General features: G+C 39.9%; 1 protein-coding gene across 2 annotated transcripts in view; it reads left to right on the top strand.

The window, feature by feature from the left end:
• The window catches only part of adam10a (ADAM metallopeptidase domain 10a), a 136,189-nt gene that overhangs the window by 103,057 nt on the left and 17,811 nt on the right, over window positions 1-15,321 (top strand). For both annotated transcript variants that reach the window (XM_078241423.1, XM_078241424.1), the window contains exons 5-8: window positions 8,750-8,853; window positions 10,208-10,363; window positions 11,854-11,946; window positions 14,111-14,294. In XM_078241423.1, the coding sequence (XP_078097549.1) occupies window positions 8,750-8,853; window positions 10,208-10,363; window positions 11,854-11,946; window positions 14,111-14,294 (537 nt within the window). The remainder of the gene's footprint in view (window positions 1-8,749; window positions 8,854-10,207; window positions 10,364-11,853; window positions 11,947-14,110; window positions 14,295-15,321) is intronic.

Consider the following 15,321-nt stretch of genomic DNA (forward strand, 5'->3'; position numbering starts at 1 on the left):
GGCACACTGGATTACTTCGCGCTGTTCATTTTAAAATGATTACTCTGTGTTCCTATACCAAATTACATTGCTGCTTGTGGATAACATGATTCTGCCACACTTGTGAATTCATCACTTGGAGCAGAGATTATTTTTAACCAGCATAGTCTGATTGGTAGAATGTTTAATTATATAAACAGCAAATTTATTTTTAATACATTGCTTGGTAAATATGAGTGAAGTTCAGAATGGAGCATGTTGTAGGACATGTTGGAATAGTCAGAATGAATCACTCTTTGCAGAATTCCAGCAGCATATTTGGTACAGTTGTTATATTGGTGTTCACAAATGCTGCAAGACTTAATATTTTCAAATTTCACCTTCTTACATGCATTACTGAGGAATTACAACAATTGCCCCATGACAATATTATTCAAATACTTTTTTTATGCAGCTCCATCACGTCTTTTGACTCCTCCAGCTTTGCTAAATTATCAGACTTAAGAAATTTCCTCCAATTCAAATGTTGGTGGGACTGAAACTGTTGTCTTTGGCCCATGCTCCAAACTCTATTTCCTTGCTGCAGAATCCGCCATAGAATCATGGAGTGCCTACAGTGCAGAAGACGCCATTCGGCCCATTGAGTCTGCACCAACTCTCTGATAGAGAATCTTACCCAGGCCCCTTCCTGCACCCTGTCCCCATGACCCTCCGCCCCATTACTCTTCCTGGTGACAGTCTGAGACTAAACCAGATTGTTTGCAACTGTTGTCACATTTGACTCTCATGTTCTTCCAATCACCTATCTGTTCCACCAGGCCACCTTTTTTCCCCATCAGTAACCTTGCCTGACTTTTCCCTGCCTTGGTTCATTTACTGCTATACTCATTCATGCCCCTGTTACCTCTAATCTTCATAATTCCAAGGCAATTCTCAATAACGTTCTGTATTTTAGCCTCTGAAAACTTGACCATTCAAAACGCTGCTGTCTCTATCCTTCCACCAAATCTTGATCATCTATTCCCCCTTTTGTTCACTGACTTTCATGACCTCCTAGTCAAGTATGTCTCTTAAAGTTGTTCTCCTTATTTTCAAATTTACCCCACCCCCATATGCCCATCACATCATGGCTTGATCCCTCCCTATTTCTGCATTCTACTCCAACCCCACATCCTCTGAGATATCTGTGCTCATTTAATTCTTTGGTATTCACAATTTTTAATTGTACCACCATCAGTGGCTGTCCTTTCAGTACTTGGGCCTTATTCTCTAAATTTCCTTCCCTAAACCTCTGACTTTCCTCCTCCTATTTTTTCCTCTAAGACCTCCATAAAATCTACCTGTTTGACCATGCTTTTGGCAGTCACCCTTCAATGTGGCTTCATAGTGTGGTGTCTAATTTTGCTCCTGTGACGCACTTTGTTACCTAGAAGGTGTTGATTAAATACAAGTTGCCTTGATCTAGAAAATAAATTGATTGTAATTAACCTCTGATTGACCTGGTGCTGTCTGGACTAATTGTCCATACAGTTAGTGAGCAATGGCCACAACCTGGTCCAGGCCACTTCAGCAAAACATCCCACACATGCTTCGTATGACCCATTCCAGGCTAGGAATTATATAAAATGTTTTAAAGGCTGATATAAATGACCAGGTAAACTTATTTATATGTTCTTCGTGCCATTAATTTGCTATAACGGTAAATGTTGCACATATAAATACTTCCAGGCCCTCTCTGTACTAATATGACCAGAATTTTAATCCTTCAAAGGATTAATTTTTGTGAATTTGTTACTGACTAGTATTTCGGGATATAAAAAGCACACTTGGAAAGAACAAAAAAGAAGAACTTCATAAATGGTACTTAACCCAACAAATTTCAGACTGTTAGCCTATTTATATTGCAACATGGTCTCTAGAGATAATTGGGCTGCTGTCAAATGTTAAGTTGAAAATGACACCTGAACGATGGGGGTGCTGTGGATATCAAGATGACCAAATAATGATACAAAACTGGTGGAGAGTACTCGCATCTCAGCAAATGGCTGAAGGAAATGGAATGCTCAAAATGGAACACTTTTAAAATGAATTCTCATGATTGTGGAAATTCTGGGTGTGTGCTTATCGCTGGCTTTCATAAACAGGAAGGGAGTATTCACAGTTGCCTGCCTTAGTATTTTGACCAGAAAACATTTATGAAGTTCTTCTTTTTTTGTTCTTTCCAAGTGTGCTTTTTATATCCCGAAATACTAGTCAGTAACAAATTCACAAAAATTAATCAGTTTGATAATTGATTCATGATTGAAGAATGTAATGCCTTGAAAAGTGGCTGCCACTGAATTGTGATGAAATGCCATGTAGCAATTTACCAGGACTTGACTGTTGTAGACAATTTGACTACCCTGGAGGGCTGCTGCTTGCAGACATTTTGCTTCAACTCTGAATTTGAGGAGTTAATGCCAATTGTTATAAAAATACACCGACTTGGATTGCATGAATAAGTTCATTTAGTCATTGCCTAATTTTTGTTCAAGGCAAATATGTAATTCCCATTGCAAATTAAAGCAAGAAATCATACAGCACAGAGGAAGGCTGTTCAATTGCTGTCACTGTGCTAACTCTCAGAATCATCCAATTAGTCCTGCTCTTTCTGTAGCCCCCTCCTGGCCATTCAGCAAGGCAAACTTTGTCCCGAGATGAGCTTTCAATGAAAATCCATCCATCACCACTGCTTGCATTTTATAATGTCTCCACCCTGCCTCAGCTCATCTGCAGTTGAACCCCTCAACCATACCTTTGTTACCTCTCGACTTGACTATTCCACTGCTCCCTTGGAGGGCCTCTCCTGATAAACATGACCTCATCCCAAACTCTGTCTATATCCAAACTCATGAATCTCCCTATGTTGAACAAGTCGGCCCATCATGTTGAGTGCTGGCTCTCTGCGAGAGTAACATAGCTGGAAACATAGAAAATAGGGACAGGAGAAGGCCACTTGGCCCATTGGCCTGCTCCGCCTTTCAATGTGATCATGGCTGATTCTCGATCTCTCACTGGACTGCTGCTTTCTCCCTATACCCCTTTGGTTTCTAGAAAGCTCATCTGTTTCTTTCTTAAATATATTCAGTCACTTGGCCTCCACAGCTAATCCAGTCTTTCACTCTTTTTCCTGTAGCCCTGCTGTTTTATTTATTTTCAGGTGCTTATCCAATTACCTTTTCGCAAGCCTGGATTAAATGTGCCCCCACCCCCCCACTGTTACAGTTGAACCACATCAGGAGATAATCAGTTAGATGATCAAAAGCTTTGTCAAAACAGTTGATTTTAAGCAACGTTTTGAAGGAGGAAAAAGAGCTGGCGAACCAGAGAGATGTAGGGAGCGAATTCCACAGATTCGGGCCTGAAGGCACAGCCGACAAGCATGGGGAGATTCAAATCAGGATGCTTGAGATCCAGGTTCGATAAGCTCAAATATCTCGGATGTTTGTGTGGCTGGAAATGATTACAGATGGGGAGGGGTGAGGCTATCGAGGGATTTGGGCAAAGAGAATTTTAAAATCTAGGCATTGTTTAATTTAGAACTAGTGTAGGTCAGGGAGCTTAAGGGTGATAGGTGACCAGGTCTTGCTGCAAGTTTGGCTGCGGGCAGCAAAGATTTGGTAGCCCTTGAGATTAAAGAGGGTAGAATGTATGAGACCAGATAGGATGCATTGAACAGTTAAGTCCACAGGTAAGGAAAGCATGAATAAGAGTTTCTGCTGCAGATGAGCTGAGATGGAGTGAAGCTGGATGATATTAGAGGTGGAATTAGGCAGTTTGAGTGGAGGTGTGAATGTAGTTGGAAGCTCTGCTGGATCAAATGTAACAAAAGCTGGTTTAGTAGAGTTGGTAGCAAGGGAGTAGAGTTTAGTGCAGGGTCAAAAACAATGGCTTCAGTCCCAGTCGTCATTTTTTTGAAGATTTGTGTGTGTGAATCCCCAGATCCTTCTGCATCCTGTTTAAAATAGTGGGTCATCATTGAATGATTAAGAGGAAGTTTCTGATCTCATCTGCTAGTGTTACATCAGTCATGTCTTTCTCATTCACACGAAATTAAAGCTGCAAATTTCTGTCTGTCTGTTAAGGTCATGATTTTCCTGAATGCACGAATTTAGTTTCGTCATTTTTGAATCTGGCCTCACACAGCTGGGGCTGGGTCTGTTGCATTGGTACCAAACTTAGTGGTGAACTGAGCATGTGGGAGTGGTCATGGTTTGAGCACTGCCCATGGGGATAAGTGCTTGGGCACATGTCTTTACAAGATAGCAATGCAGGAATGGCACTTGCAACTGTATTAGACAAGGGCATGATTAGGGGTTATGTATTCTGTCAATTTCGCTACACTATGCCTGGAAGGTCCTGTGCAGCTGGCACCACAAATGATAAAGTTGCAAATTCTGTTTTAGTCCAGCATCAGTGGAAATTCAGTTGTATTCGGTCCTCCCAACCGGTTTGCGTAACTGAATTTGCTGGCTCTTGCCCCCCCTCCATTCTAATGTCATGATGGGTCATTGGGTCATGCCGTCAGGCACAGATGTACAGAAGAGGCTTAGCACCTGTAATGTCCTGCATTACTATGATTTATTGTGCCATGAATTTTAAATAATTTTGCTCAACACCAGTCGGCTCTTGTACTATTTAAACCACTGTAATCAGTTCGGTGGGAAATCGAACACTACAATACATCCAACCTTGTATGTTCATTTAAATTGTCTTCATGTGACCCAAGATATGGAAGCTCTTTATGTGAATTGCCTTTTAGTGCTACATTTGCATTCCAATCAATTTGAATGTAGCACTGAAATTAGAAAAATGCCTGGCATGAATGAAAAGAGCAAAATGATCAGTAGCACATAAAAGAAACATCGTCGTAGATTAAACTGTCATCAAGTTGAACCAATGATCTGTATTTTGTTTTATAGAATTCAGGATAGCTGATCTGAATTCCCCAGGAGCCTCATCTTTAATCAACCAACCAACCTCAATTTCTGCTGCTATTAATTAGATAAAATGTCCAAAGGGTGACATTTTTAAAATAAGTTTTAAATTAAAAAGTTGCAAAATATGCCGTGGCAAAATGCTCTGAGGGTTAATGTTGAATAATTTATTTTCAAGGGGCAGCAGATTCAGGAGAACGGAATGCCATCATTGCAGAGACCTTTGCTGAACAGAAAGTTCCTATCTGTTTCTGTGTTGCTGATGTGTTCTGTGCTATGGATATTAATAGGACAGTGATGTAACTGCAACAATATTCTTTGCATCGCGTGTTTGCGAGTGTTCTTGACGTTGCACGCTTCATTTTGTTGCAAGTAAAATATGTTGTGCATCAATGCAGTGACTTCCAAGTGTGGAACAGTCAAATTTCATTAAGAACTAAACAGCAGCAAGAAGGAAATGGCCATGCTAATGTTAGGAAAAAGACAGCCTTTTCACGCAAATGAAGAGTCCAGGGAGCAGTTGGGACCAATACGAGGCCTGTGTTCACGTAAAGAGCGTTCTTTATATTTGGAAATCCTTATCATATGATTGAGCTGGCTTAGTTTAAAAGTTATATACATTTGCGGGGGGGGGGGGGCGGGGAGCACTGAATATATTTCATAAGGAGACTCATTGAATAATGAGCATGTTTCACAGCTGCAATTCCATTGACACTTGATCTGTTCATTCAATGTGAACGTGTGCAGTGGATCTACAATTGATGTTGCATATTGTTAAACAATGTGAGGACTTCCCTTTCAAATGCTTTGAACTGTGAAGAGATGGGCATGTATCTTCACTTTGTGTGATAGCGTAAAACAATTTGTCAGCTATCCTACATGAAATGTTAAATAGACTGTCAATTCATTATCACTTGTACACCTTGCACAAAGCCAAGACCTATTCCATTGGTGAAATGAACTCCTTCACAAACACCAGCTGCCTTCAAGACTAGAACATCTATTTCAGTCGTGTCATCCATGTTTTTGTTACATCCAGCGTTCACTATTCCAGTGCTCTCATGGCCAGCCCCTCATCCCCTGAAAACTCCAGGCAATACTTGGCCGTTTGATTGCTGTCCCACACCAAGTTCTTGCTGATTTTGATTGGTCTTCAGGAACCCACACTTCAAATTCAAGGATCCTATTCTTGTATGAAATCCTTTCTTGATCTTGCACCTCACCACTTCAACTTCCTCTGGAAGTACAACTTCCCACCTCTCTGGACTCTCTGTCCCCCTCATTCTGAAAGATGTGCTGGTTAGGTGCATTGACCTGAACAGGCGCCGGGCTGTGGCGACTCGGGCAATTTCACACTAACTTCATTGCAGTGTTAATGTAAGCCTTACTTGTGACTAATAAATGAACTTTTTTCCCCCTGATTTTTATGTGCAATTTGCCCATCTTTGGCAGCTATTTAGGCCTCACTCTGCAATTTGTCCCTTAAACCCGTGTTCCTCTACATCTCTTTCTCATCCTTTAAGGCCCCCTTTGAAACTCAGTTCAATGACCAGGATTTCATAGAATCCTACAGGTGCAGAAGGAGGCCATTCAGCCCATCAAGTCTGCACCGACCACAATCCCACCCAGACTCTATCCCCGTAACCCCTCATATTTCCCTTGCTAATTCCCCTGACACTAGGGTCAATTTTGCATGGCCAACCAACGTAACCTGCACATCTTTGGATTTGATCTCCTCAACATCCATTTCTTTTCAGTTGCTGTCCAAGAAGCGCTTTGGAGCTCAACATTAAAGACACCATATAAAAGGAAGTTGTTTTGACTGGTTGTGTAAGGTTGCTCTAGGAAATATATTCTCAAGCTGGGGTCTGTGAGAGCTTCAGATTTTTCCTTTTTTGTTCCTGTGTATTGACTTGGTAGCATATTCCTGTCTGCGCCTCTACTAATAAAACTACTTCCGTGATATGTTCTAATTTGCTTTGCCCATCTGCTGACTTTATAAAGCTACTTATCAATTTTGCTTTGGAGTCATTCTGAACTTTTGTATCCAGGGTGAAAGAAGACCATTATATTCTCACCTTGACCCTGATGATTTCATACCCAGGCCCTAATCACTGCTTTCCCTCGCATCCCAATCTAGGTGTATAAGTAAAAAATATTTGAATCCTAAATTAGGACAGATTTCGTAGATTGCGTATAGTATGGCAAACGTTTTTGAGTACATTTGCAATGAGTTAAGATATCGTGTGATACTGGGGTTCAGTTACTATGTGATTTTGCACTTTCAATATGGAAGCTTAAAAGGAATGGTCAGATTGAAAAATATATATCCAATTTGAATAATTTTAAAGACAGTAACATTGATGTAGTTACATGCACTAATGGGATATGTCGACAGGGTCAATTTTATTTGTAACAAACATAATCAGGAATTCGTCACTTGAGGAGTTGAGCTCTCTAATAAAAGAAGCGTTGTTCAGAGATGTCAACTTTGTTGATGGAGCTACTCAAAGTTGCAGATCGGCATGGAGAATGAGACAGAGCTCTTGCTTACGTGCCTGTTTGTGAAAGGCAAGTACAGGAGAAATACAACAACAAGGTGAAGATAAACTCCCTGAACACTGCTGAGAGAGCATTTGCGTCCATAATGTGAAGAAAATTAGGATAAGCACAATTAAGCTTTGACTTAAGAGAAAGCAGATTTTGTTTAGCATTATAGAGTTAATATCTTCTGTTTATAATGAGCGTTATGATAAATGGCAATCCTTGAGTAATAGTGATAAAAGTTGTACTTCTCGACGCGTTGCCTTTGTTTGTCAGCAAATATTAAGGAGATTTGCAATGAGTATCTTGTGTGGGGACATAAATGCTGCACTTGTTTTCTTCCTGCTCTGCTGAAGCTTGTCGTAGTTGCTGCTGTGGAGGAGACAGGATAGTTTTAATATGCTGTGATCATAATTTGTGTTTAAATTAACAAGTTCAAACAGAACTAGAATCTCTAAATATCGTCAGTCATGGGGGCAGAAAGGCAATGGTGCAATGCTTTGAGAAAGAAACAGAGTTGATGGTTCAGAACCCTTATCTCTTTCTCTTCCCTCACAGATGCTTCCTGACGTATTGAATATTTCCAGCATTTTGTTTTTATTTCAGATATCCAGCATCTTCATTGTTTTGCTTGTGTGCTATTTTGTTGGCATGTGAGCTGGAAATTTATGACACTGCTGCTAAAGCTGCTTACATTGGCTTTGTATTGTTTCACACTGTTTTGTAATGCACACAATCGGGAACTAGTGAGCGTGCTCCCGGTGTTTACACAGATAAATCTAGTTCTAGACTCGAAGACTTCAGTCTTTCTCTGTAGCAAAGTGACCTGTGAGAATGCATACTGGGCATCATGAATATGAATGCATTTCTCCACCATTCTGCACTGTCTTTGAATTACACAGAAATAGCTGAGCTACATTCCCTTGCTTGCTTTTTTCTTGTAGTATTTAAGCAATTGTTTTTGTTAAAATAACCACATTTTTCTTTTTTGGCCTGCACAGTTACAATGGGCTGAATGGCATTTTTCTGCATTGTACCTTTTCTATGGCTCTAACCTCCTAAACCTCAAGAAGGCAGCTTATCAGTCTGGGGCAATTAGGGATGGATAATAAATGCTGACCATGCCAACAAAGCTCTCATCACCGGAATAAATTTTTAAAAGGTAGACCTATTGATGGAAGCCTCTATGCTCCTGTGGCAAACTGCGATTGCAGGCTTAAACAATTTGCTGTGATTTTTCTTTTCCCTAGATTACCCTCACAAATATGGACCAGAAGGAGGCTGTGCTGACCATTCTGTCTTTGAAAGAATGAAGAAGTACCAGATGACAGCTGTAGAGGAACCCACGCCACAGGTAAGCTTGCTACATTACAGCCCACATCTTTGTTTAAAGTGCCAATTTCAATTGCGATGTACCATATATTTAATCTGTACTACACTGGATGAAATAAATCGCACTTAAAACAGGAAATTGCTAAACTTTCCCACTGAGCACATTTTCTAGGTTATATTCAAATACACTACCGAGGGAGAGCAGTGCCCTGTTTACTGTCTTGATTTGGCATCAGCTGCTATGGCATCATTCAAAGAAGCGCCCAGATAATGTGGCCTCCGATCCAACATTTATATTTAAGCTAAAATTACCAAAATAATCTACCTGACCATTTATCTCATTGCTGTTTGTAGGACTTTCTTGTATTCAAATTAGCTCCCATATTTCTCTACATAACGCTTTTGAAGTGCACTCAGTTATTTCCTTGATGGTGAAGCACTTTCGGAGGCCCAAGGGTGTGAAAACTGCAATATTAAAACCAGGTCTTCTGGGTAGGAATTTGCTTCATGTATTGAACTCTAACCATAACTTCTGAAAGTATCTCTAACCCAGAAGAAAGTGGAATCATCAGTTTATTTTCATTTTTATGAGGCGACACAAAAGAACCTACTCGCCACCGACAGCTAAGAATCATTTTTTCCTCCCAAATGATGTTCTAAAGACATAAGTCATCAGATCTTGAGAGTTCGAATATCCATTTGACATGGAAGCTATCCAAAATATTGTCACTCTGAAACATGTCCATTTGTATTATTGTAATATTAGAGTCTCCAAATTTAAAAATTAGATGTATGTATTTTTTTGAGTACTTTTACATTGGAGGTGATGCAAATAGACTTTTTTTACCAATGTTTTTAAAGATTTGAATTTTTAATATGCAACTCTTTGCAATGAAGAAAAGATAAATTACTGACTGCCAGTAAACAAAATGGTTGGCATGTTTCCCAGCATATTACTGGAATAAGCTTTAAATCATGACACTCGTGAACGAATATGTTACATGTGGGTTTGTGACTGTTATCTGTTTGCACTTAATTAAATATGCAGCTTTTCATGCAGGTAAAGTTGCTGAAAGTTGTTCTGTCTAATGGTTGAATAAATTATCTTGAGTTGTCCTTTAGACAACTTCAAACCATGTATTCGGACTGATTAGCAGTTTGTACGTCTTGAAATGTATTTAAATAGTGTTCCTTCTATCCAGTGGGAAATTTGCAACTTTGGCTGCTCCTTTGGGTTAGACGCCAACCAGAGCTTACAGTCACAAGATGGATCATTGTCTGGTTGTCCTTTTGGACTGATAAATTGAGTATTGTGGAATTTGATGAAAGAGACGTATTGTCATCGACACTCCACTTTCTGTTGTTTTTTGATGCAGAAACCTGCGGATTTTGAACACAGGCATAATTACGAACCAGTTATTTTGAGGAAGCGTCGTGCAGCTCCGGAGGAGAAAAACACTTGTCAGCTCTTTATTCAAACAGATCATCTGTTCTTTAAATACTATGGCTCGCGAGAAGCAGTTTTAGCCCAGGTATGAAATAAAAAGCCAAATCATTATTCTAATTAAAAATGTGTGTCAATATGGAGTAAAATCCAAATCTTTAGTTTATCTGGTGCGTTGTTTCTGATGTTTTGGTATTCAATCCACGGTTTGCATTCTGTTGGATTGGCTTTTTGTAAATGCTTGAAGATACATTTTGAGTTTGGTCGCAGTTTATCACTGTCAAAAAAAATGTCTTCCTTGGAACATAAATGTGTGGATTTGAATAATTGGCTTTTGAGAACATTTATAGAAATTCGTCAAAGTTAACTGAGCTATCAAAGACGGGTAACAATTCAATTGAATTCAGCTCAGCACATTAAAGCTGTGTGGCCTTTCTTTCACAATAGCTTCCCAACCAATGGTTCTCCAACCAATGGCAGCTTCTTGTTATGTTGAAAATAAATAATAATGCTGCCAATTGGCACTTATTCTGAAGCACCCAAATGAATATTTCAACTTAACATGAGTTATGGGCGGCACGGTGGCACAATGCTGAGCACTGTTGCCTCAGCGCCAGGGACCCAGGTTCGATTCCCGGCTTGGGTCACTGTCTGTGTGGAGTTTGCACGTGCTCCCCGTGTCTGCGTGGGTTTTCTCCAGGTGCACTGGTTTCCTCCCACAGTCCGAAAGGCGTGCTACTTAGGTGCATTGGCCATGCTAAATTCTCCCTCCGTTTATCTGAACAGGTACCCGAGTGTGGCGACTAGGGGATTTTCACAGCAACTTCATTGCAGTGTTAATGTAAGCTTACTTGTGACATTAATACTTAAACTTAAACTTAACTTAAACTTAATTTATTGAGTGAGCTCACCCACAATTTATTTAAATAGCATTTGAGGAATAATTTCCAAATGATATAGATAAAACTCCTTGGGAGTACTGTAGGAGGTAATACCAGAATATTGTGACATTTCTGTATTTAGTGTCCCTTATATTAAGACCTTCATGATTTGTATTTAATTTAAATACAAATGTATCATTTGCCATTGTCAGTTATATTGCAGCCAGGCCCAAGATGTTGAGAGTTAATTTTATGAAAGAGATCCATTTTGAAACAGCATTTTCTGTAAATGCTGCAATATGAGTTTGAATGATGATTATTAAGTCAGATCTCCGTTTGGGTAAAGTTTGTAACTTGTCAGATGTTATCTCAATTTTCAAAACCAGACACAACCTGAGGTGTTGAGATTGTCTATTTCATAATGGATGCATGGCCTTTAATTAATTATACTTTGACAGCTACTGCAGTATTTTTAGATTTTCTGGTCTTCTGCAATTGAGAGAGGAATCGGGCGTGAAAAATTGCCTGTTCTAAATCCGGTTAACATTGTGGAAGTATTGGCCACTTGACCTTTTCAGGGTTTGCGAAAATATCTGGCTATTTTTGAATGCCGCTTCAGGTGTTCCAATGCTAGAGAACTATCTCATTTTAGCAGCTATTGTTAGAAATAAAATAATTTCTTATATTTCATCTTCAGATTTCCAGTCATGTTAAAGCAATTGATACGATCTACCAGACAACAGATTTTCAAGGAATCAGAAATATCAGTTTCATGGTGAAGCGAGTGCGAGTGAGTACTAATTCAAAGGTTGCACAGTGCTGATGGACAGATTTTTCTCTTTAAAATGTAAACAGTTAGTACTCAATCATACAACATATCCCAATATCACTAGAATTTCATTCATCTGAAAATATTTTTATCAAGAGTCCATTCAGCTGGTTTCGCAACCATCCTACTGATGCATATGATATTTAAAAGTGAGTTTGTTCACTAAACAATAAATTGTTTCTAGATAAGAAAATCACAGAACTTACTGACCCCATCTCACAAACCCTTCAACAGTCCCTTATATGGATTTCCTATTGCAGGGCTTTGAACTTGCCTTCTGTTTACTTCCTAGAGTTGGAATTCCTGTAACTAGCTATATTTCAGCCTTTTTGCCTGTTCCCCTATGTGTCCAAGAAGCTTACCGATGCGATCATTGAGAACCTGCCATTTTGAGGAGAGGAGGGTGGAAGTGGGGGACCATGGGGCAGGTAGTCAGCAGCACCTAGAGGGAAGTCTGAGCAGAGGAACTTCGGACAGGCAGTCAGTAACACCTCGAGGGAAGTTTGAGTGGAGGACCCTGAAACAGGCAGTCAACAGCACCTAAAAAGATGTGGAAGGGCACCAGATCGGGCAGTCAGCAGTATTTAGAACTTAACATCTCAAGAGAAAGATAAGGTCACTGGTTGGTGCAAAACTACTGTTGGGGAAGGTCATCAAGTAACTGAGATTTAGAAAAAATGTGTTTCTTTCTTAAATGTCAATAGCCCCTTTCATTTTAAAAAAATGCGCTTTTCTAATTCTCAAGCAATAGGAAATAAGGTCGAGGCCAGGTAAAATATAGTTGCATAAGTGAACCAAAGTAAAATAAAGTTAATGTAAGTGAAGTAACTTGAAGCCAAGGCAGAGTAACTAGGTCATGTGGAATGCATGTCCTGTTGTCTGTGGGAAGACGTGGATGTTCCTAATGTCCTAGGTGACCGCTTGTGCAGGAAATATCATCAGCTGCAGAACCTTGAGCTGATTTCAGAGTTCGAGCAGCGGCTGGAGACTGCTGTGCATCCACGAGGCTGAGAGCTACATGGATAGTACGTTAATGGTCACACCTCTGCTTAGGAGCCTGAAAGCGTAAAGGGAATGGGTGACCTCCAGGTCGTCCAAGAAAACTAGGCAGCTAGTGCAGCAGTCCCCTGGGGTCCTGCTCACCAATTGGTTTTCCGTTTTGGCTACCAGTGAGCGTGTTCGTTTCTCCGAGGCGTGCAATCAGAACCATGTTTGTGGCACCACAGGCAGCTCTGCTATACAGGAGGGGGGAAAGCAGTAGCAGTAAGGGATTTGTTTGTTAGGGAGCAGGTAGGCATTTCTGTGGCCATAGATGTGCCAGGATTAAGGATGTTGTGGAATGGCTGCAGGATATTCTACTGTGGAAGGGTGAACAGCCAACTAGTTTCTCTTGGGTTTTTTTTAGCTGTGCAGACATGATGAACTAGCCACTTTCTGCACAAACATTTCTATGGTTAAGCCTGGCAAAGGACTTGGCTATTTATCTGCCTGACCATGCTCAATTTCTTTCGTGCTCCTTTATGCCACCCCCAAATAGTGCAGGTGGGCATCTGTTTGGTGGCATCTAGCTTCAGTTTACAGTCCAGCTTCAGCACAGCCTGCCTCTTCCTCCTGCCTTGTGACTCTGGCACATCATTCTTCACTGCTTGCTAAATTATTTAGAATCTGTTGAGTTTGAGCTGTCCCTAGCTAATGCCAGAATTTAAACAAAAAAAGACTGTGGCTTGACAACTGATCACTTGCACAACCCTGGAGTGCACCCTCTGCTCCCACCTCTGCCTGTCCACCATTTCAGAGATAAGGGGGGAGATATTTATGGGGAGAAAGACTTGATGAAACAGGCACTCACAGACATGTAATTAAATGCTTGAAACCATTGTGGTGAGAGAGAGTTATTCAAAGTTTGGATAGGCACATGCATACATGTGAAAGATCAGGTTTGGCAGTCAAGTTGAGAAATAGCTTCAGAAAAATGCAGTGTTGTTGTATGGTCAATAAGAAATGCTGTAAGTGAATAACAAATGATTTAATAACTCTGGTCATTTAATACGTTATGTACATTCGTCAAACGATTTATCCTTTCTCCTCCAATGTGTTATCTAACACAAATAACACTGCCTTTCAGATCAACAACACGAATGATGAAAAAGATAGAAGCAACCCATTTAGATTTGCGAACATTGGTGTTGAGAAATTCCTCGAACTCAATTCAGAACAGAATCATGATGATTATTGCTTAGCCTATGTGTTCACAGACCGTGATTTTGATGATGGTGTCCTGGGACTGGCTTGGGTTGGTGCACCAGCAGGTAAATATTTGCAGACCTTGCTGTTTCCAATAACTTCAGTCCTTTGAAGTAGATAGCAAAATCAGGCGATGCTTCGGACATGCACCCTGCTCTGACAATTGAACTGATCGAAGTATGCAACCTGGAAGTTATAGAATGATGTGACAAAAAATGGTAGTCTTTGTTGAAGGAAAATATCATCATTTCTATTGGTTTTAATTTTTCAAATGGATTTTGCTGTAGTTTTCTCAAATATCTCACTTTTAATTAATTTAAATTCAGTTTTTAATATTGGGTTTTAACTTTGTAAATGTAACATGTCTTATGTTTACATGTTCATTTAAATCAAACATGCAATTTTGGAAACCGTTTCCCATTTCAAGGATAAAATGAAGTAAAATTCCAACCGAGATGAAAATAAATTGAGTTTAATCTATAAAAGAGAGAGCTGCTCTGTGTCAAGTACTTGTAACGATTTAGTGATGTATTGGACTTGTACCTCTAACTCGCGAAAGCGTTATGGGCAGGAAGAGGTCCTCAATATATCACGGTCATGCACAGGATAATGAAATTATTAAACCATTCTTTGAAGCTTTATTACATATTGCAAACACAAGAAACTGCCTGCCCCGTGTGAATGAATGGAGGTTGATGCATTTTTGTGATTGAATTGAAAGGCTGTAATCAGGCATCCTGAATCACAGCAGGAAACCTGAAGACAATCTTTTGCAAGCTATGGTTAAAAACTGAAACTCTGTAACCTCTAAGTTCATGCTATTTGAATTTCTGATGCTTTATTCATACTGAACCGTTGCCATGCCTTTGATATATTTAATCAGGTTTAATTTGTAAACTGAGTTATGGGATTTCTTTTCCTACTTCCCACACCCTTTAACAATCAAGCAGCAATGCTAAAATGTGAACTTCCTTGCGTGTGCTGCAGTTGCCCCTGACAGGTGAGAATGACACTTCTAAATTGGTTTAAGGTGAAGTCCCTTTGACCAGTGAAGTGATGTACAATTAGCTCTAGTCTTTCTCTCCCTCCATT

Source organism: Mustelus asterias, chromosome 24 (genome assembly GCF_964213995.1).
Source record: "Mustelus asterias chromosome 24, sMusAst1.hap1.1, whole genome shotgun sequence".
Taxonomy (NCBI): domain Eukaryota; kingdom Metazoa; phylum Chordata; class Chondrichthyes; order Carcharhiniformes; family Triakidae; genus Mustelus; species Mustelus asterias.